This window comes from Hirundo rustica, chromosome 9 (assembly GCF_015227805.2).
Source record: "Hirundo rustica isolate bHirRus1 chromosome 9, bHirRus1.pri.v3, whole genome shotgun sequence".
NCBI lineage: Eukaryota > Metazoa > Chordata > Aves > Passeriformes > Hirundinidae > Hirundo > Hirundo rustica.
The window spans coordinates 1,771,469-1,794,309 of NC_053458.1; the positions used below are offsets into that span (position 1 = coordinate 1,771,469).

The 22,841-nt window shown below is 49.2% G+C and overlaps 1 protein-coding gene across 1 annotated transcript in view; it reads right to left on the reverse strand.

Moving 5' to 3' along the window:
• Nucleotides 1–22,841, reverse strand: part of CACHD1 (cache domain containing 1) — an 89,324-nt gene that overhangs the window by 6,289 nt on the left and 60,194 nt on the right. Inside the window, exons 8-25 of the mRNA XM_040073261.2 lie at nucleotides 19,996–20,145; nucleotides 18,767–19,000; nucleotides 17,392–17,541; nucleotides 16,767–16,890; nucleotides 16,160–16,277; nucleotides 15,204–15,372; nucleotides 12,818–12,960; nucleotides 11,598–11,779; nucleotides 10,133–10,243; nucleotides 7,440–7,562; nucleotides 5,484–5,583; nucleotides 5,269–5,385; nucleotides 3,943–4,103; nucleotides 3,246–3,332; nucleotides 2,965–3,081; nucleotides 2,235–2,386; nucleotides 1,445–1,606; nucleotides 490–567 (exon numbers count right to left, since the gene is read on the reverse strand). Coding sequence (XP_039929195.1) covers nucleotides 490–567; nucleotides 1,445–1,606; nucleotides 2,235–2,386; nucleotides 2,965–3,081; nucleotides 3,246–3,332; nucleotides 3,943–4,103; nucleotides 5,269–5,385; nucleotides 5,484–5,583; nucleotides 7,440–7,562; nucleotides 10,133–10,243; nucleotides 11,598–11,779; nucleotides 12,818–12,960; nucleotides 15,204–15,372; nucleotides 16,160–16,277; nucleotides 16,767–16,890; nucleotides 17,392–17,541; nucleotides 18,767–19,000; nucleotides 19,996–20,145 — 2,478 coding nt within the window. The remainder of the gene's footprint in view (nucleotides 1–489; nucleotides 568–1,444; nucleotides 1,607–2,234; nucleotides 2,387–2,964; nucleotides 3,082–3,245; nucleotides 3,333–3,942; nucleotides 4,104–5,268; nucleotides 5,386–5,483; nucleotides 5,584–7,439; nucleotides 7,563–10,132; nucleotides 10,244–11,597; nucleotides 11,780–12,817; nucleotides 12,961–15,203; nucleotides 15,373–16,159; nucleotides 16,278–16,766; nucleotides 16,891–17,391; nucleotides 17,542–18,766; nucleotides 19,001–19,995; nucleotides 20,146–22,841) is intronic.

Below are 22,841 nucleotides of genomic sequence, written 5' to 3' on the forward strand. Positions count from 1 at the left end.
CTGACACCGGAGCTCCCCTGGAGCTTGGGCGCACCAGCTCAACTTACAGCACAGCAGGGTCATGCAAAGTGCCAATTTTTACTGGATAGCAAAGAACTGCAGGCACCCCCAAATGCAAAAAAGATTTACTGCCATGTTTGCTGTCCAGACTTGCCTGACTCGGCTTCTGGCTTTCTAAGGCTGAAAAAGGGGAAGAGTTTTCCCCTTTGTGAGGTTTTTAAGCTGATCAGAGCTATTTCTGGAAGTGCTCATAACAAGGACTTGTAAGGGGCAAAACTCCTCCACACCTAACGGAGAATTATCTTTTAAAAGTGAAAAATGTCATTTTTCAGCGCTTTTCAGAGACTAAAGGGGCGCTGCATGTTTGAATTTAAAACATTGCTCTGTCATTTTCTACTGCTGATCAGCACGGGGCTTTCTCACATATTCAAATGCAGGGTGTTAAAAAACAAATGGCTGAATTAATTTCAGGGGTTTGTTGGTACTTACTGATTCCTCTGTCTTCATGGCTGTCATCGTCCCTCTCGTCCCTGTCGTTTTCCAGGTTGGACATACGCACTGACATCTCTACACAGCATTACAAACAGAAAATAGAACTGGTGAGAGGGAAGTCCTGCATCATCTTACTGCCAGTTGCCACCCCAGTAACAAGAGTGGGAGCAGTTTTTGTTACTGGTCTGAGCTGGGGGTGCTCCTCTTGCAACGTGGATGGGGCTGGGAGAGCAGGAAAATCCCACCTGCCCCTGAGAGGGACTCACTTTAAAGTCCTGAAGGAACTGATTTACAACAGAGCTGGGGGGTGATCAAATATAGAGGTAATTAGCTCTGATCACACTTAAATTCCCGCAATGGTTTGGGTTGGAAAGGGCCTTAAAAGCTCATCCTTTTCCATCCCCAGGGACACCTCCCACTATCCCAGGCTGCTCCAAGCTCTGCCCAACTTGCCCTGGAACACTTCCAGGGACCTTTATCCTTTTACCACTATCCCTTTTCCCTCTCCCACTTCATTGGTTTCATCTCTCCATGCACAAACATTCCATGAACAACACACGGACCAGAACCAGGAAACACAAGCGGAAGAAGACACATCCCAGACCCAAAGGGGGTGAAAAGCGTGTCGCTCCCAGCGGCTGCACAAAACGAACACATGATGGATCTGCCAGGCCGAGCTGCAGAAAGCTGGGATTAGCGTGTGAGCTCCGGCAAAGCTGAGCTCATCTCATCTCCCTTTGGCTCTGGGCACGCTCTCTGGGCAGCAGCAGCAGCTCTGGCCGTACCCAGGAGAGGGCAGCAAGACACAGCCCCAGCGCCGGGCGCGGAGTAAAACCGGGAAACACCGCAACAAAACCACGGCGAGAGCTTCGGGACTGCTTCTCCTTCGGGTTCTCTCGTGCTGCTGGGTGTTTTTTCATCCCCCGGGGTGTTGTTGGGGTGTTGAGCTCACCCTGTGCTGCCAGCGGGGACATGTGCTGGTGGCTGCGGCGGTGGATCTGGTGCCGGTACGCGTACACGGCCAGCACCAGCACCATGATGCAGCCCATGATGCCTCCAGCCACCGGGCCCACCGGGGCACTCTTGATCATGTTCAGGGTGATCACCTCATCCCCTAAAGCAAAAGGGACAAAGCAGAGGGAGAACGACACCGTAAATGCTCTGCAGGAGGGGTTAAACCGACAAAAGGGAACGTGGAGAGGCTCTGCGGGGATTTCTGAGTGCACCAAAAATATGGAACATGGAGAAGCTCTGCAGGGGTTTCTGGATGCACCAACAATATGGAACATGGAGAAGCTCTGCAAGAATTTCTGAGTGCACCAACAATATGGAACATGGAGAAGCTCTGCAAGGATTTCTGGGTGCACCAACAATATGGAACATGGAGAAGCTCTGCAAGGATTTCTGGGTGCACCAACAATATGGAACATGGAGAAGCTCTGCAAGGATTTCTGGGTGCACCAACAACATGGAACATGGAGAAGCTCTGCAAGGATTTCTGGGTGCTTGACTGTGCTCCCTTGGAATAGCAGAAGGAATTTAGGGAGAGTGCATCTTAAAGAAAGGAATGCAGAGTTGCACCCAGCTCCACATCAGGATTTGTCACCACGTCTTTGCTGCCTGGTGCACTCCTCACGCTGATTTAGCACCGGGCTGAGAGGTCAATGTTAAACGTGCAGAAATGGTAAATGCGCAGCCCCTGCTGCATGCTCTGGAACACAACCAGCTGAAGGCAGAGTTACCTATTGCTCCCAGGTCATCCACGTAGGGACTCTTGGCTCCCACGATGCCACCAAAGCACTCCTTCTGAGGGGCACAGTAGGATTTGTCCAGGTGGGTTTTCCCATCGCTGTCCACCATGCACCACTCGCAGTCCAGCACTCCAAAGCAATCCCTGCGTGGGAACATCCAAGGAAGGCACAGTCACCTTCCAGTCTAACACCTCTCCTTTGCAAAGCTCACTCTGGTTTAGAGCCATGGGACACAGGGAGGCCAAAAGCATCTGTAAACCCTCAAGCACGTGAGTTTAAGCCAGAAAAAATTCCATGGAAGTGCTCAAGTACCACCAGGGAAGTTACCCAGGGAAGCTGCATTTCCAGCATCCTTTTTCCAGCTCTGTCTGCTTTGGTATTTTCCTGCACCACTCAGCCTGAGCAGAAGGAGAATCCTACTTGTAACTCTAAGACATTTCTCAGTGTGGTGAAGTCTGGCTGCAGTTCCAGCCTTTCTCTGCAGCCTTTGGAAGACGGAATAAAGGATTTGGGCAGTCTGGTCAGAGCATGGTGTGTTCTACCCAGCTCAGGTCCCTGGTGACTGCTCCTAACGAGCAAAAATGAGCTCTCAATGCCAGGAGCAGAACCTCATTCTGGCATCGTGCTTTTTTCCCCCCTGTATTTTTTTCTTTAACACATTTACAGCAGAGCTGTTTCCACCGGATTATTCCCACGAGAGGGGTGAGGAAAGCCGCCTTACCCGCTCTCTGTCCTCTGGTTGCACTGGGTGTTGATGCACTGTGGGAGTGCATCCTGCAGGCTGGGATCGATGGCTGTGAAAGTCATCGGCTCCTGGTGCACCTCACAGCTCGGGTTCCTGCATCGCAGCCAAGAAAAGCCTCGTGTCACAAGAGCAATCAGAGCACAGTCCATTCAAATCACCTCACTGCGTGTCATCTGCCTCGCTGCACGAGAACTTCTGCCTGTGGGATCTCAGCAGGACAAGGAGGGAATTTGTTCCTGCAGAGTCCTGGCTCTCACCTGCTCTCGGCGTTGGTCAGGTTCCCAGTGCACTCGTTCACCTCCAGTGGGCACTCACAGGGACACTCACACTCGTTCTGTTCCATCCTGCAGGGCAGAGAACACGGGGAAAACCCATCAGACACCACTGGGAAAACCCACCAGAGACCACTGGGGTTTTAAACCCACGGTGGTGCAGCTCTGGTGCAGCAGTTCCCATGGAAAAGGCTGCGCAGTGACTCTGCTCCTTCCCTCAGGAACAGGGACTGCTCTGTCCTGCACTAGGACTGAGGGTGACCCAGCCCTGGAATCCCAAAAGCAGATTGGGATGTAAAGATCCTTCCTGGCAGTGCCACAAACACCTCAGGATGGTGTGGGCAAAACCTCCCGGATCCCCTCAATGAAAAACCCCCAATCCATGTAAAACCAGGGGGATTTCCATGCCAGAGGAAAGGGGCTCACTCACAGGTAACTGCTCTTGAACCACTGAATCTCTCAGTGCCTCTCAGCGTTACCTACCCAAACTCCCCTGGCCTAAACCCTCTGACAACCTGGCAGAGACACCCCAAAGCCCTGCACCTCCGACAGGGAGCACAGGCAGAGCAACTCTTTATTTTTCCCTGACTTTGCACGGAGCTGACCGAACTCACGGCGTTCTCCCAAACCTGAAAGCAGGGAGGAGGGCAGGAGTGTGCCAGCCCACCCCCAGCGCTGGCACCTGTGGCAGTTGAGGCACAGCCTGTCCACCATGCTGCAGGCACAGAAGGCCAGCGAGTCGCACGTCTCGTTGACGATGCCCACGAAGGCGTTGGTGCCCGGGATCCTGGTCAGCCTGTACTTGGAGCAGTGGCTGCCGTGCACGAGGTTGGTCAGGTCACCCTGGGCAAAAACAAGGTGTCAGCGGTGTAAAATGTTGGTTTAGGGTGGTGAAGGCTCTTCCCTTCCCAAGGGATCGTACGGAGCTGCCGGGACACAAACTCTGCCACGGCTTCCAGAGGTGGTGGCTCCTCTCACGAGTTTTTGTGAGAGTGCCACCCTCACTAAACAGAGGCTGATTAAAAGGTGGGTGAGTTTTGCTTCCCAGGAACTTCTGGGTGAAAAGGCTCTGCTGAAGATAGAAAGGAATTGGCTTAGCTTGTGAAGATGGGATGTGGCAGCAGAGGCGATATTTCACTCCTTCCCAGCGCTCGCTGACCTGTCCCCACTGTGCCAACCCTCAGGGGCTCTCACCATGTGCTGGAAACTTCCTGAGCCTTAAAAAAAGCCACCACAGCACTGGCCAGCTCCTGCAGACTCCCTGATTCCTTTTTCCAAGTTTCTGCTCTGTCCTACACAATTTCCTTCCCAACACCACACTTCCCACTTGGCATTTCACGTGTGGGGAGAGTGTTTAAGCCAAGCTGAATAAATCAGTGTATTCTGACATGACTCGCAAATATCTTCCAATCTTCTCCCCCAGTGTAACAGCTTTGGAATCACTGTGGAGGGGCTTTGCCAGGGTGGATCTGTGGCTCTGTGAGGGATGACAGCCCCTGGTTTAGACTCCTCACAAGAGGAAGCTCACACAGGATCCACGGAGAGCACAGAGGGTGCAGGACACCGGAGACTTCAGGCTCCCAAAGGACAGCCTGGGAATGTTCACCAGTAAATGGATTTATTTGGACACCTACAGGAAAGTCATTAGAGACCTCACAGGAGGATGTGACACTGGTCAGAGCTGGAGCCAGAGGTCAGCTCAGATCCAAAGCAGCACGTCCCAACTGTTGCTGGAAAATCCTCACCCAGCGACGGCAAACTGCCCTTCCTCCCTGAGACCCCGCAGGCAGCAGCCACACCGGGCCAGGGCTCACATCCATAATGTCAGGGAACTCTGTTTGTGCAGCCCAGTTTGGGTCTGGAGAAGGGGAACACAGGCCAATCCCCACGGATTCTGGCTCCCAGCCCCAGCTGCTGAGCCTGGCAGGGACTTGTGTTTCCACCACGAGAAACCCAACCCGACCCAAGGACACTCAAAAAGCAAAATCAGACAGAAAAGCGGGCTCACCACTAAGCTGGTGTTGAATTTGTAGAAGCGCTGCACGGTCCTGTCGCTGAAGCTGTTGCAGAGGTTTTTCTTGACGAAGTTGGGGTGGTTCAGGATGTCGTTTGCCACCAGAGGCTCCTAAGGGGGAAAAGCAGCGTTTGATGCTTTTGGAATCAGACCCCAAGAGCAGCTCAGGAGTGAGAGAGGTGCAGTAAGGCAAGGGAAGGCAGGCAGACCTTGTGTGTGATGTGCTGCTGCTCCACGGGCGCGTGGCCCTTGGGGTCGATGAGGGTTGGATGTGCCACCAGGTACCCCCTGTCCTCCATGATGAAGCACCTGCCCCCCAAAACACAGCGAGAGCCTCCTGTTAGACCTCCCTGAGCTTCGAGAAAACGGTCCTGAAGGGCTTTTAAAGGTTCCCATTTAACAGGGCCATGAAAGGAATTCCCTGCAGAATGTCCTGAAGGAATGTGTTGGGTATTTCCCCGAAGCTTTTCCATCTGTTACTGCTCCAGACAGCCGGGGCCATCAATGAGCTGAGAACAGAGCTGATTAAAACCAGCCAGGAAAAGCCATCAGTGCATTGTCTGATTGGGGAAGAGCCAGGAATGAACAGAGCCTAATGAACTGGGAGCGCTTTAATGGTTTATTAATTTACTATGTGACTAATTAAAGAGAGATTTCGCACTCTCCTTTAATGCCCTCCCCCTTTCAGAATTCCATTTTAGTGGGGGGATAAATCACTCCTGTTTCACTCCCAGCCTTCCCACAGCTTCCCTCTCCCTTTCCAGCCCTTCCCACATCGGATGTGTGTCCCCATCCCGAATCCTGGGAGTTCAATCCATCCCTTTTTTCCCCTCTCCCGTTTCCATGGCCACAGACGGCGGCGCTGGGGAAGGCGCAGGAGCCCTGGCCGCGGTGGCAGCGACATCGGGGACTCGAGGGGACAGGGCCAGGCTCAAACCCCACTGCATGCTCCCAAAAGCTCAGCAGGGTGGCAGCCACAGCCCTGGCACAGCGGGAATCCGGCTGGATCCATCAACGGGATTCCTATGGGATGTGCCAGGGTGAGCAGAGAGCAGGGGAAGCTCCTGTGCTCTTTAGGGGTAAAAAAGAGGCAGGAAAAGTTGGATTTTTGGGGGGATTTCCCATTAGAAATACACGCAGGGATGTGGTGTTTGCTCTTTTTCCTGACAGAAAAGCCTTAGGAGACAGACACAAAAAAAAACCCCAAACATCTGCATTTATATCGAGACTGGAAACATTGGATCCAATTTCTACATCAGAACGGTCCAACACTGAAAAATATCCTCAGAACTCCAAGTTTTGGGAATGCAGGAACAGAATAAAGCATCTGACCTTGCTGATCAGCAGCAGTTTTTTACAGGGAGGGAACGATGCCAAACCAGAAATCCTGATTTTTTTTTCAGATTTTTTTTTTTTTTAATGCACCATAAAATATATAGAAAAATACCCAAACCAGAAAAGAACTGGGAGGATGACAGAAAACCACTTCCCTCCCCAAATTTAAGGTTTAAAAACAAACAAGGAACCAACAGCAATGCCCAAACCACGTTATCAAATTACTCCAGATCCAAACCAGAGTTTATCCCACCCCCAGAGGATTTTTTTTTAAAAAAGGCACAATTAAGATACCCAGGGGTCTGACTGAAATTGGATACTCCAGATGAAATCAGACTCCTTCTGCTGAGGCTGTGCTGCGGATTTCTGAGAAAAACATCCCCAAAGTGTATCTGAATAACTGGAGTTAAAATAACTGAGAGCCTGGATCATTCTTACACACTCCCAGCAACCAAATAGGTGAAATTACAACAAACAGGAGAACTGGGAAGTGTGTTCATTTAATAAGGAATGGGGTTTTTTTTACCCAAAATTTCAAAGAAGCCTAAATATAACCAACAACAAAAAAAATCAAATCAAATCTGTTATCTTCTCCTTTTGTAATCCTGCAGATTGTTTGTTTGGCTGATGGCCAAGTTTGATCTGGAATAACAAAAACATCCACATAATCTTTATGAGAAGGACAAGCACAAGTTCTGCTGGAAACCAGAGGACACACATTGAATTTAACAGAATCCTTGGAGAAATGGAGTTGGAAATGACATCTGCGTCATCTGGTTAAAGAAAATAAATATTGCATTTATTTTGTGCCAGGGAGGAGCAACTTTTACCTGATTTTGTTGCCCCCATCTTGGTTACAAACTGGCAGCAGGTCCATGAGGACTTTGTAGAAATATCTGAGGGTGAAGTCGATGCCCATCACGGCCACGGAGTGTCCTGAGGACATCTGAGCACTGCAGGGAGGGGGAAAGGGAAAAACTGAAAATATTATCAATAATAAAATATTATTATTAGCCAGGGCTGGAATAATGATCATGATAATGTCAATAATAATAATAATAATAATTCCCATTTTAGTCTGCCCCAGCACAGGAGACAGCCCAGGAGTGGATCTCACCCTTACACACATCCCCACCACCTACAGCCATTTAATCCTGAGCGACAGAAATTAGGATTAAAAATTCCCCATCCACACAACCAAGCAGAGGATGCAGCCCCTGTGTTTTCCAGTCCCTCCAGCTGGAAGGAGTTACCTGCACCCCTGCCCTGCTCAGCCCCCAGCAGGAGCAATGAATATAAAGGTGCCAGAGCTGGAGCTAAATCCCTAAAACTCCGGAGCGTGGGAGTGATTGTGAACAGAAAATTAGAAGAAAAGAACATTTCTTAGGGCTGTGAAAGGTGATGTGGCGGTGTGCAGCAGCCTGGGGCTGCACTTTGTCGTTCCTCCATTCCTAACATCCCAGTTGTCCCAGTCTGCTCCCAGTTTGCTCCCAGTAGCACAGCCAGAGCAGTCCCCTCTCAGCCCCGCAGGACACAAAAGGATCAGAGCTCGAGGGGGTGGGATTTGCACCCACGTGGACCTTACACCTCTGACTTGCTGCTCTTCAAAATTCACTTTTCTCCATGGTTTTATCTCTGAAGACGGGAATAAAAATTAGAAAAAGGAAAAATAAAAGATGCTGCAAGGCCCAGCTGGACTGCACAGACAGAGCTCTGGCCACCCCTGCTCCATGGAAACCCAGCTCTGTTTTTTGGGCTGAGGTTTGTTTGCTTTTGAAGGAGGTGCAGTGGAGATGCAGTCAAATGTCATTTGTAGACAACTAAATACAGATTTTTTAAAAACCTGCATTTAATTTATTATTCGCATTTCCTGGAGGAGGGATGGGAGGACGGCAGTGAAGCAGCACAGACACATTTCATGTGTGACAAGGCATCAAGCTCTGAAGCTCTGCTCTGTCCTAACAGACAGAGAACCATTAGGACACTGTAAATATTTTGGCTTCATTTTTAAGCATTAAATCCTCCTGCCTTGCTGATGCCAACTGCATTAAACCGCATCAGGCATAAATCTTCTCCACAAAAAGAAGTGAGATGTACATAAAATGGCAAAGAGAGGTGTCAGCTCTGGCTGCCCTGATTTAAACCCGAATGCCAGAATTCCTGTGAACTCCACGGATTCCTCCCCACCCCTCTGGATTTCGAGCTCAGGCCTCTTTGGGGATTATAACCACATGTGACTACGAGCTTCAGAGGTCGTATTTACTCAGGAATCACACTCACATCTGCCAAACTTTGTTTAAGTGTTCTTTAATCATGTTCTAATAACCCACAGGAGCTTTAAGTTCTTAGAGCCGAGTAAACTGTCCCTCGCTAGATAAAAATCAGAATTTTGATTAATTGCACTTCTCTCCTTACAGAAATGCTCTTTCCCTCTGTGAGAAGTAAATTCCTCTGTGAGAAGCACCAGGCAGGGGCTGGGGCTGAAAACTTCCTGCCAAAACACACAGAGGTGCAGTGGTGGGAAAATCCACAGCAAGCAGGGCAATCTCTGGGAAGAGGGGAGGATCCAGGTCCTGCTCCCTGCTGGGTTTGGGATCCCTGTTTTCAACTTCACTGGAAGTTACCTTTGTACTGGGCTCCACAGAAAAACCAGGACAGGTGACTGCTGTTCTGGGAATTCGGGAGAGCTTCGGACAGCGAGGTTTGGTCTGTGTTTTATAAACTGGGCTCCTTTAAACATCCTTCATCCCAAATCTTGGCCTCAGGCTGGGGCCTGGCCAGGAGGGAGCTGGAACAGCAACAGTCTGGTCCTCCAGGAAAAAGTCATTTCATAGAATCATGGAATATCCTGAGCTGGAAGGGACCCACAGGGATCAGCCAGTCCAGCTCCTGGCCCTGCTGTTCCCACTCCAGTCTGCTCCCAGCAATCCTGGAAGGGCTCTGGGAGATTCACAGGCTTTGCTTCAAGATCTTTCTCCTCCTGGAAGCCCAGAGGTGCTGGGTTGAAGCAGCCCAGGAGAGGAGCTCCCCAGTTCCTGGAGTAAGGACAGCTCTGTCCTCAACCCCCTTTGTGGTCTCTCTGCCCTTGGATCAGCTTCCAGTTCCCTTCCCAACACCTCTCTGCTCCTTAAAACCCCACGAGTGGAGGTGTGGGGAACTTGAGGAAATGTGGAGCTTGGCTGATGGAGGATTTAACTTCCAGCAGAGGGAACACTTCCCAAACTGCCTCAGGAGAGCAATCCCTCTGCTCCTCCCCATTCCCTGGACATCCCACCTCGTGTTCAGCCAGGAGCACTTCCCCACCCATCAATCCTTTTTTTTTAAATATGCTGTCATTACTCCTCTACCAATAAACCCCAGAACTAACATATTCCTATAAAATGGATTTCTCCCAGTGTTTCAATGCCCCGTTTCCACAAGGTCAGGTGACATTTTACCAGACGTTAAGATCAGCTTTGTTTTTCAGTTCTTGGTCACCCAGCTCTGGGAATTCCGAGTCTTTGCCAGCCCCAGAGCCCCTCACCTGGAGGAATGCACCGTGTGGCTGATGGTCACCACGTATCCAGCCCCTCCCACGTCCAGGTAGGGCCCAGTAAAGGTGATCAGTCCTGGGTTGGCCACTGCGTGCAGGTACCTGAGGGAAGCCCAAAGAAACGCTCACAATCAATGCCAAACTCTGTAACTCCAAGAGTCCTTGGCTTTCCCAAAATAACAAACGCTGAATCGTGCACGCTGTGAACAACAGGCACCAAATTATTGGGTTTTAATACCAAACAAGTACCTGAACACAACTGGGACTCCAGACTAACCCAGACTCAGTAAATGGTCCCTCAGTGCATCCAGCTGCATTAAAAGAGCTCAGTTTACTTCTGCACAGAACACATTTAATGTGATTTCAGACATTTTCCCCCAGAACAATGAAGAGTCTTGATGCCAGCAGAGCCTCAAACTCAAAGCAAACCTTGGCAAAATGATTACATTGCAAACTGGGGAAAAAGACAGAACTGAGGCAAGAAAATTCAGAAATATCAGACAGTGATTAGACAGAACTGAGGCAAGAAAATTCAGAAATATCAGACAGTGATTAGACAGAACTGAGGCAAGAAAATTCAGGAATATCAGACAGTGATTAGACAGAACTGAGGCAAGAAAATTCAGAAATATCAGACAGTGATTAGAAATTATAATCTCCTAAAGCTTCCACCAGCATAAAATAAACCACAGTCGTAGGATAGTTGATAAAACTGTCATAGGAAAGTTGATAAAACTTTTGGAAGCACTTTTCTGTCACAAGAAGTGATCACTTTGCTTCTCCCTACGCAGAGCCCCAACCCCTGAGCAGCTTAACCCACTTCTGCTTTATTCCCAGCGTTTAACTTGCACCTTCTTCCCACAACACTACGAATTTCAGGGAAAACGCGGGGCAGGAGAGCTGCCAGGAGCCACAGGGTTGGGATCTGCGCCTTTCCCAGCGTGGCAGCACCTGGCTGGCTCCTTCCCACAGATCCCAGCCTTTGGAGCACACCCAGAGCCTGCTCCCCTCTGCAACGTCCCCAGCTCTCTGCCCAAATCAGATGCTGCTGCATAATGAATCCCTCCTTGAAAGCAGCGAGCAAACAAACAAAAAGGCTCAAATATGAACCTCAGAAAGAGCCCAAGGAGCTCGAATACTCCTGAATCAGCTAATCCCTGAAGGGGATGCTCATTTTCTGAATATTTATGTCCCCATCTGCCAAAGCTGGGCTATGAAACACCAACTAGGCCTGGAATCAGAACCAATAAACGTTTGAACTGGCCGCATTCAAGCCCTGAGCATTTTCCCCGCGACGAAAACATTTTTTAACTAAAAAAAATAAAAAAAAAATAAAAAAAAACCTCCCCCAAAAGGCTACGAAATCAACCCTAAAACCAAACCCAGCTCTAAATATTTCCCTTCTTGCCCTCGGAGATGATTCAAAGCCTTGCTGAAGGGACCCCTGAAAGCTCACCATTGTCTCCTGGTGGGATCAAATGCTTTGTCCATGAGGGAGCCGGGGTAGATGCGGAGCACCCCATTGGGGGTTGCTATGTAACGCCTGACAATGTAACTGTTGAGGCCACTGATCTCCATCTGGGTCATCCATTCATCCGTGCCGTGACTGGTTGCCATTACTTCATTCCTGACGGAGAACTGCAAAACAAAGGCGGAGCTGGCGGGGTTCCTGCAGGACCCGCGCGGCGACGTGAGAAAAGCTTCCCACCGCCCAGCAGCTCGGCTCAGCTACTTGCTTCAAGGCTCCTCGCACCCGGACCTTCCGAGATTATTAGGGTGAAATATTGCTGGCGTTATCTCTGTGGCTTTTGGGGGTTTGGGGTTTGTTTTTTTTTTGAACTCGGAGTAAATATAAACAGCGCGCTGCTCGCTCGCGCGGAAAATAGAGATTTCGCTCTCGCTTGTGTGCCTAAGAACATAAAGGTGTTTCTGCTAAGGATTTGGTGTTGTTTAAACTTTTCTAGTGTTTCTTTCTACAAAGTTCTGCCCTCCTCCTCTATCTGCTCTTAGATCAAATGTCGGGAGGGAATTCCCAGCTGGGAGGGTGAGGATGTCCAGAGAAGCTGTGGCTGGATCCCTGGAAGTGTCCAAGGCCAGGTTGGAGTGATGACTTTTTGGGACTACCTAAATACAGAGCCCAGAATTCAGAGAATAAAAATCTGTTCCATTTATCAAAGGGCTTTCAGGTACATTTTGGGCAGACAAAGCCCCCAAAATGGATGATGGGTCACAGGTTTTCACACTTTGATAAGTTTGGTCCATTTGGATATTTGGGGTTAATCTCCCAATTACAGCTTCAGCTAATGAAATAATTTACCCCCAATTTGCTCCCCCAACTCATTTTTGTTAACATTTCCCAGGGTCTGAGGCAGTGAGGTGTCCTCGATCCCCAGGCCTGGAGAGGAACTGTTGTGTCTGACCAAAATGGGAGAGCAGCAGCTCACCCTGTGCGTGGAGTTTGGAGTTCTACACTGAAGAACGACAGGATTACAAACAGATGAAAAACAGAAAAGCCACAATCCCGAGGCCTCAGCAGCACCCTGGGAGAGCAGAAGGCATCCTGGCCATGGCAGGGGTGGGATGAGATGGCCTTTAAGGATCTTCCCGAAGCAAACTCCTGGGATTCTGGGATTCCCTCCCCGGCAGGAGGAACGCCCAGGGGTGCCCGGGGCTCACCTTGAGGCCGGGGTTGGCGATGAGGCGCGTGTTGTCGCTCAGGTAGGCCGTGTAGTGCTCCACCATCCGCTTGGTCTCGGGCTGGCTCAGGTGCTCGTACGGGGAGGAGAAGCTGCCTGCAGACAGCATCACAGTGGGGCTCTCTGCAAACACCAGAAGAGCAGGATGGTGAGGGCTGAGGGTGCCTGTACCGCGTGTCCCTGAGGCAGGAATGACCCCGCTGCTCTCCTCGCTGTCCCACACAAAGCGCCCAGCTCCTGCAGGACACTCTGGGCTGGGAGGGAGGGCAGGAAACGTTGATTTTTCCACCCAACCCGGAGCAGTTCCCAGCAGAGCTTCCTCCTAAGCTCAGGCTGCACGTGAACTCTTCCCCTCTTGCCTCAAAACTCACAAGTCAGCATCAGCCCCTCTCCTCTGATCTCCGTGTGTCACTTGGTTCTTAAAGCCCTTGCTCCCAAAGCCTCAGTGATTTCTGAATTGCTGCTTTGTGTGAGATTACAGAAGATGCCTTTCCTTAAGAAAAGATGATGGGCTAGAGGAGAAATGAAGTATCCCTGTTTAGGTTAGATATCCCAGAGGGAAATGAAAATGAGCGCTTTCAGTGCCAGAGAAGGAACATCTGGAGAATCCCAAGTGCAGAAGAGGAGCTCCCCAATAAAAGTGCAGCTGTCTGGAGTGGTTTTCAGAACAAACTCAAAAGCAAACTTTCATCACACAAAACCAGCCAGCTTTTTCTTTTTAAAAAGGAGAAACGATTCTCATGATGCAGGGCTGAGGGTCGAGAAGATCTTTTCTGAGGACGTGACCCATGGAACCCAAACTCCCTGTGTGGAATGGTCTCCAGAGGAAAAACCAGCAGTGCAGTATGTGAAGTGCTCTGCTTTTAGTCACATTCCTCTCAAACACATCCCCACACGTGTGCTGCAGTCCCCACCTCCAAACTTCCACTCCAGCCCCTCATCTGCTCCCCAGAGCAAATATTCTGATTTTGCTTCGCGAGAAGTTTTTCCACTTGACAGCTCAGCGCTGCATTTTTGGGATGTTCTCCATTTATATCTTTCTGGATATAAGATAATCAAGATTAGGCACCAGATTAAAGAAAAAAAAATAAAAAAATCCCTGTGTTTTAAACAAAGCAATTTCCACAGGTTTGTCAGGTCCCTCCTCCAGGCTGATCTCACTGAGTTATTCTGCAGGGCTACAAAGAGCTGAGAAAAATCTCAACTTTGCCACTAATCCAGCATGAGACCTTCAAATCCTGCTAGGAGCAAAAGGATTAAATTCAGAACTTCTCACAGTACAGATTTTAGGGACCTCCCAAGGTTATCCCTAAATACAACAGCTTGGAGTGCAGGATGTTTCTGTAAGACCCCTCTGCTCTTGGGATGTTTCTGGGGTTGAAGTTCTCCATCCTTCCCAGACACTGGAACTGCCAAGGAGATTCTCCCTTTCTCCCAGCAATGTCTGAAATCAGTCAGGAAGAGCAGAACCACTTCAGCCTATCAAAACCTGAGAATTCGGAGGCTGCTGAGGAGGGTCTGGACACCGTCAGAGCACTGAGGTTCTGCTTCTCCCCAGCAGGCTCAGCTTCTGACTCTGAAGGTAGTCAATGCTCCTGGCAGTGAAAAACTTCCATGGATCCAAAGCTAAAGAGGAGCAGAGTCCTGCACAACTGGCTGGGACTTCACCCTACTCTGTTACTGCTCAGGGAGGGGCTTTAGAGCCAGGAGAGGACTCGGTCTGAGCTTGGTGAGACACCTCTACTCCTGCCACCGACTCTCAGGGACCCTGCTGGACTCCCAGTGCATTTATCTCCTGCTCTGATGAGCAGCCCCACTCACTCATCCTGCAAGAAGTACATTTGTTGGTAAAAACCCGGTGCTGATGATGACAAAGTCATGGATTCAATCCCTCAAGAGCTGGGCTGGATGATCCCTGTGGGATCCAGCTCAGGCTCTGCTGTGATTCTGTGGAAGAGCTCAGCACTGAGCAGCTCACCGGGACCAAGGAGAGCCGTGAGAAGGTAAAAACCGATCAGAAAATCAGCCCTGGAAATAAAAACTTCTCAAGGGAAGAGTAGTCCCCATGTTTTGTGAGAAGAGCTTAGCTTCGTGCTGCCACGCTCTACAGAAACACACAGGAGGTGTGACTGGGCCAGGGCAGGCTCAGGGTGGGCAGCAGCAGGAATTTCCTCATGGAGAAGGTGCTCAGGCACTGAACTGCCCAGGAAGGGTCGGACTCCCCATCCCTGGAGTGTCCCAGGAATTCCTGGAGGTGGCACCGGGGACAAGGTGGGGATTGGGCACAGCTGGGACTGGATCCTGGAGGTTTTTTCCAAGCTTGTGTATCCCCGAGGCGGCCAGGACAGGCTGGCAGAGGCCCTCACCCAGGGTGGCCAGCTGCTTGAAGTGCAGGCAGGCGTTGGGCTGGCCCAGCAGGTCCAGCCTGTGGTACAGCAGCTTGCTGCTGGGAACAGTGTTGAGGTTCTTCAGCTGCTTCACAGGAATTTCTGGCTGGATCACCACCACACACAGGATGAAGGACGTGTCCTGCACCTGCAAAACACCAGGCAGTCACCAAACAGAACCAAAATGTGGGGCAGAATTTCTCTGTGTAGGAGCCACTGAGTTCCACAAAAAAACACTTTCCATAATTAACACAGAAAATGAAATTACTGTAATCTTTCTTTACCTGAAAACCAAACAAGACTTTCATTTTCTTGCTTCAATTAGCAATAATCCCTACTTCTGTTTCATGGATATTTTTTGTCACTAACAGAGGAGAGGCTGCAGGTTTCCTGTTGCTGGACACACACTGCTGTTAGCTTTATGGAGAGTACAGACAAATTAACTCCCAAATGCAACATTTTCTTATTTCCACTCCTAATTGTGTGCTGCATGTGCCACGTGTTTTACTGCTTTGGGTATTTTAAGGACTCTAAATTACACCAGGCCAGCAAACCTTGGCTGTCCCAGCTGCCCTGCAAAAGGAGTTTGGTATTAAATGCAGCATTACAATCTTAAAAAATCAGCTCCAGTCACCTCCCTGTGCGAACTTCTGTTAAACAATGACAGATTTAATCTCTTAAAACTGCTCAGCTTAATCCTTTAGGTCGGATTTAATTTAATACTGTGAAATGATCCACAAGTACCTTCTTGAGTTTGTTGGCACAAAGCATCCCATTATTGCTGACATCAGTGAATTCACCTGGATTGCGTTTAACCTCAAGATTCCATTTTGATCCCTGGGTTGAGATTAGTGATCAGACATTCCCAAACTGAAGGGGGGGCAATAGCAGAGCCAAGAATTCCCTCTGTGCCATCCCACACTCGTTTTCCTTACCATTTTCCAGGCATAGCTGACATTGTAGGCTTCTTTCCCAATCTCCCTCAGCTTGTTGACGTGCCAGGACAGCGAGGAGTTCACAGGAACTGTGATGATCTGGCTGCCCAAGGGAATGCTGCAGTGGCAGATAAAACATCCAGCAGTTTATTAAACACTGAGCAAAACTGTTTGGACTTCAGCAAAATCCTTCTGTTGTGTGTTTATATAATTATCGTAAGAATTGAAGGAATTACCTGTTATTTGTGCTTGGTGAAGGAAAAGTGTGTGTGTGCCGAAAATGCACTCGTGCACCCCCACATTTCGAGCTTAAAAATTCTCAGATTAGGCAAAGGATAAAGAAAAACTCAAAACAAATAGTGGGAAAACCTCCTCACAGGGAAAAGACAGATTAGAGGGAATATTCCCCAGATCAGCCGTTAGAACAAATAACAACTGAAAAAAGTTGGAGGAAAAAATCAAACCAGAATTTTTAATGGGGGGAAAAAAAAAATCCATCCAAGTATCCAGATATTGTAGGAAAAGGGATTTTACCTTACATACTCCTGGAATTCCTCTAGAAATAGTCCCAGTGGTGCTCGTTTGGGAGCTGCACCCCATTCCTTACCTGAGGATGTTCTGGCGCACCAGCTCAAATCTGGGAATGTTCTCGTAGTGGATGATGTCTGTGTGGAGAGGAGGCTCAGACAGCAGGTAGGGCCTGGTCAGGGAGGGGTGCATCAGGGTGTACCCTAAAAAAACAAACACACAGCCCCAAAGGCGGGATGCATCACAGAACTGAGCCTAGGATGGATGTTTTAGGGGGGGAAAAGGATATACAGCAGTTACACGGAATTTTGGCAAAGACGGCAGTGACCAAACAATCTCCTCGTCAAAGGGGCTGCAAATGAAAACCAGCGTGAAAAATTCAGCAATAAAAATAAGCTGGGTCAGAGGAAAAGGGCTGGACACGCACATTAACACCAGCTTTCCCTCTTTCCCAGAAAACCTTGGATGTCACAGGTGTAGGAAACCCCCACAGCCAGAGTTTCCAAATCAGAGCTCCAGGACAGAAGTTTCAAGTCAGGAATCCACCCAAAATCTCCTGCAACACTCAGGCAAAACTAACCAACAACACGCAATTAAACTTTGAATAAATACTATCATTCATTACTTAGAGACTGCTCAGAGACGTGAGAATTCAGGATTGGTGGTTCAGTGGGACTAGAGGAGATTATCTGAGTCAAAATTACCTTTATTGTCGATGAGGAAGGTGTAGGATCCCAAGGAGTCCTGGTAATAGGTGACATCTTCCAAGATATAGGCAAGGTTGACATCTACTCCAACAATCCCCAGCAGGAGGTTCCCGAAGTAACAGGGTTTACTGACGGTCATTATCAGGCCTTGGAGGGAGAGAAACACCACAAAACATCAGAAATATCACCTGGTTAATTATTTTGAGAGGAAAGAGAGCATTTTGAGATGTTACACCATTCAGTTTTATATCTATTCCATGCTGGAATATGGCCAGGGAAGCTCAGCAGGGTTTCTGTTGTGTCTGGCTGTTGTCAGCCACTCTCCCTAATTAGTTAATTTGTGTTTCTGATAGTGACCTGAAGTGTATTAATCAATTTATTAGAACACACCCCACTGTTGTTTGGGGGTTGTCAGTCTCCAAGTGGGATCCTTATAGATAAGAAATAAATTAGTGTGAGAAACCAATGAAGTGTTTTCTTCCTTTAACAGAATTTAAGGCATTAAAAATAGGATCGAAAAGGAAGTTAATTTGTCCCTGTAAAGCAACAGTTGGGAGGAATTGTTGCTCATCTAATGCATAATCAGAGTATTAAATCTCTGCTTAATGAAATCCCAGTATTGCCACTGTGCTGGGAATCACATCCATAATTACCCAACAGTTTGGGATTCATCTCATCCCTGAGGTGAGAACTCTGCAACACTTTCCTGCTCCTGTTTTCTCCAGCACTGTTTGGAAACTCAGCACAGCTCTTCCCTCACCCCAATATAAAATTCATTTGCATGTACAAGCCTTTAAGTACACCCTGAATTCCATGTAAGACAAACCTCTCTATTGCACCATTCCCAATCCTTTGCTGTTCACATTTTCCAGTGAATATGGCTTTGGGAGAGAACAATATCGGAGTTTAATCACTGAGGGAGGGAATGCAGGAAGGAACAAAAGCTCACACTCATATTTGCTCAGGAACAGCCTTAAATTTAGTTTGAGTCTCAGAACAGTCCAGGTGTGCTGAAGCCAAAGAAGGGCTGAGGGTGGCCAGCTTGGGACAATAATTACCAATAATTAACACTCTCCTTGTGCCATTTGCAAGGCTGCTTTTATCCTGCTCTCACCCAGGGCTGACATGGAGGCCATTCCTATTTCCCTCCTGTACAGAGAATTCCTCTCCACAGATTCAGTTATGGCTGTTGCGTCTGTGCTTATACACAGGAAGAATCCAAACTCCATCTGTCTAAACCTTCTGCAGGTGAAAACGCTACAGACAAAAAGGCTCGGAACCCAAAACCTCGTAGGATTCCAGCGCATTTGAGGATATGAAAGCGAAGAGAATCCGATCTCTGATGGTTTTACACCCGAATCCCGGCACTCACCGTCCCCCATCTCATCCGAGAAGGGCAGGCTGAATACGGCCTCATCGATCATCCTGTTGGGCAGGTTGGTGTAGAACCTGCCCACGGTGGTCTCCAGGTTGCTGAGCTGGTTGAGGACCATCATGCTGCCCTTGGTGACGGGCAGGGCGCTGCGGTCGGGCACGCCGTACTTGGCCGAGTTCTGCTCGGCCAGGTCCCGCAGGAAGGCCAGCTCCTTCAGCCCTGTCACCCCCTCTGCCGCGCAGCAGGGGCGCAAACACGAGCAAACAGGTCAGAAACAAAGCTTCATTTCCATCCAGGCTTCGGCACGCTGCTGCAGAGGAGTGATCCATGCTCCGCATGGCAGGGCCGAAAATTCTGTACTCTTAGTTAAGTGCTCAAAGATCGGTTTGAGGAGAATTCATTACCCGACACCAAGTTTAAGGAGATCGCCCCTCTCCTGCTGTTTGCACAGCACAAAGATTTGCCGTGCTGTTCACATCCCCACTTGGAACAAAGAGCTGTGTGCCCCATAAATCCACAGGACAGCTCTTTGTTCTCCACGGTGGCTCGCCCACAGGCAGGACCAGGAGCGAATCCTCAGCCCTGGCAGATAACGGGCTTTGTTCTCCAGCCCAACCATCCCAGTTTCACACTTCACTCGAGTCCCACGCTCAATTCCTGCACACAAATCAAAACCTTTTGCGCGCCCCAGTCTCAAACGAGGATTTAAATTTACAACCAAATCATACATTAGGTTAAGCACTCATTTCCTGGGCTGTTTTCAGTAATACAACAAACTGCCTTTTTTGGAAGGTGAGTGTCTGATCTTCACGTTTAACTTCACTCTCAGGTTGGTTCCCAGGTTATCAAAGCATTTCAGACTGGGTTTGATCTCCCATTCACCCTCCCTGGCTGATGAAATCACGCTCAGTCCCAGTTTGCTGCCCTGGAAGCCCCCAGCAAGGTTTGCAGTTGCAATAATTAACAAATTTAACTCAGTCTGGACAATCCAGGCCAGGATATTCTATATCCCTGCAGCCCCACTGGGATACACAAGGATAGAGTGGCACAGTTATAAACACTGAAGTAACAACATCTGGAGGCAGCTTCTGGATTCAACGTGCCAAAATCCATGAAGAAACTGCTCCCAGTGAGGCCTGGAATTACCCTGGAATGAGCTTAATTAACGAGCTGTGCTGTGCCAGGAAAGGGAGTTTTATGGCCTGGAAACGACAAGCATCTCTCACCATTCATGAGGGCATAAGTGAGGATCATCACTGAGTTATTGAGGAAGCTGTTCTCTTCGTTGATGACACGCAGAGTGGCTTTTTTATCATCTTCTGAGGAGTCTTTTGATGTGATCCCAGCCGAGAGATAAATGATGACCATGTCAGTGTCTAAAACACAACCACAAGGCACAACGCGCGTCAGGGTTTTAACTGGCGTGATCCTCGTGCTGGAATCTGCCCAGAGCAGCTTCATCCAGGATCCACAGCATCCCCAGGGGATAACCACGCTGCAGCCACACCGATTCCAGCCTCTGGGCTGGGAAAGTTTCGCTCTTGGCACTTTCCAAACTCCTGCTTGCTTTGGTGCCTATCGGCCACCCAGGACTCCCCTGAGCAAAGCCCACAGGCACCTTCTGCCTTTGGAGACATGGAAGGGACCTTAAAGCCTGTCCAGTCCCATCTTCCACTCTCCCAGGTTGTTCCAAGCCCTGTCCAGCCTGGCCTTAGACACTTCCAAGGACCCAGAAGCGCCACAGCTGCTCTGGGAATTCTGTTCAGGGCCTCCCCCCTCCCAGCCAGGAATTCCTTCCCAGTCTCCCATCCAGCCCTGCCCTCTGGCAGTGGAAGCCATTCCCTGTGTCCTGCTCCTCCATCCCTTGTCCCCAGTCCCTCTCCTGCTCTCCTGGACCCCTTCAGGCACTGAGGTCTCCCTGGATCCCTCTCACCTCCAGGCTGAGGAGCTTGGCTGCCTCCAGGCAGGAGCACACGGATCCAGCGCCTGGAGCAGCCGCTCCAATTCCATGGAAAAGGCTCCACAAGGTAAAAACCTGCACTTTCCATCTCCTGCCCCTGTGTTCTCCTGCCATCCTAAAGGCACGGAGTGCACAGGCTGCCTTCCCCTGGAGCAGGGCAGAGCAGAAAGCTTGGCAATGTGACCTGGCCCCTCACACTTTCCCTGGAACGCGTGTTTTTCAGGCTGAGGATGTTCCTGGCCAAAATCCTGCCCCGAAGCCTTTGTACACAACAATTCACTTACTCCCCAAGCTGGTCCATCACACTGATCTCAGTATTGAGATCTGTGTTTACGATGAACACACGGATTGGGATCATCCACAGGTAATCCAGAGCGCTGGGCTGACGCGGTCACACCCCAGCTTCCTTGTTTCACCTGGATTTTTGGTGCATTTGCTCTACTGGTTTATTAAATAGGTATCAGTGCTTTGACTCGCACGTTTTGTCCTCGTGACTTGACCAGAATTTCAGCCAGAACCAGATTTTGACACAAACAGGAGGCGCTGTTAATTTGGGGGGGATTTCTACCTTAGTTTTTCTTAAGGGCTAAAAGTAGGGAAAAAAAGCAAAGCCAGGTATTAAAGCAGCTTTGGGTGGAGTTCAAGGAAAATTGTTGCTGTGTTTCCTAGGCTACAGCAGAGATATTCCTGCTGCAGCCAGGCACGGTGCTGCAGCCTGAATGGAGTAACAGGAGCCAGTCCTAAATCTGCGTGAGAGCCCAGAGCGAGCAGCTCTTGGAGCATTTTGTCACCCTTTGGGATGAGGATCTGCTGAGCAGGACTGCAGTAGGAACTGAAGCAGAAAATCCAGATGTGATTAACAGCACAGCTCTCCCATCTCACCCCAGCAGTTCCCTCCTGGCTTTGCCAGGGTGAATTTGGGATTGAGGCTGTATCTCCACAGCTTCCCTGACACACCCACACATTGTTCTCTGGGAACAGGATGTTGGAAAATTAACAGTGAAATGAAGTTTTTTTTTTTTTTTTTTTTTTTTTTTTTTGTGGGTTTGTTTTTCTTTTTTAAAAAGATGAAAAGATTATTTGCAAGAAAATGAGACGTGTTTTATAAACATCCTCTTCTCAAACCTATTGTGTCTCACCCCAGGAATTCTGAAACTCGCTACAAACACGTTGGATCATCACAATCTTCCACATGTAGAGAAAACCTAAATACAAAGCATTTGCATTTTAACCTTCTGTGCTTGTGCCCCAAAACTGTTGTTTGATATGAAACCTAGTGAAGTATGAATATGCCAAAACTTCTAATCCTAATACAAAGCAGTGCCACAGATAAAATCATGGAATCCTGGACTGGTTTGGGTTGGGAGAAACCTTAAAGCCCATCCTATCCCACACCTCCCTCTATCCCAGCTTGCTCCAAGCCCTGTCCAGGCTGGCCTTGGACACTTCCAGGAATGGGGAATATGCAGGAGGATGCTCCAAGACTCTTCAGCTGATGTTCTTGGAGTAACTCCTGATGGCAAACTCCTCTTACCCCAGCCAGCTGCAGCAGCGCTGCATTGTTTATTCTGCCTTTGCTGGATTTTCTCCCCTGCTATCATTTTGCCAGAGGATGGTGAAATCCTGCCCTTGCCAAGCTTATCTTTTGTCCAGCCACACAAAGTCTCCCTGTGCCAATGGCCTGAGGCTCGGGAATTGGTTGAACCTTTGGTAATAAATCCAAGGAGAGTCGTGTGGGACGCGAGGGCATTTCCTCATTCTTCCCAAAGCACTTCAACTCCTGGACTTTTCCTCTCTCTCTGGCTCTGCGCAGCCTCTGAGCTGGTGCCCTTTGGGACACTGAAGGATCTGCTCTCACTGGAGCAGGCACAGGGCCAGGGTGTGGGAATTGTGTTCCATAATCCCAGTATCCCAATGGATGGGCTGTTCCCTCCACCCTGCCATGGCACTGCTCAAATCCAAGGAGCACTCAGAGCACAGAATTTGCCTTCCACAGCTTCCTGGCAAGCAAATCTGCCGCTCAGTTTCAAATCCATCTTTTCCATGTCTTTCACCACATCCTAATTACAAAAAAAAAACCCCAAAAACAGAAAAACCCCAATCTTGGGAAGG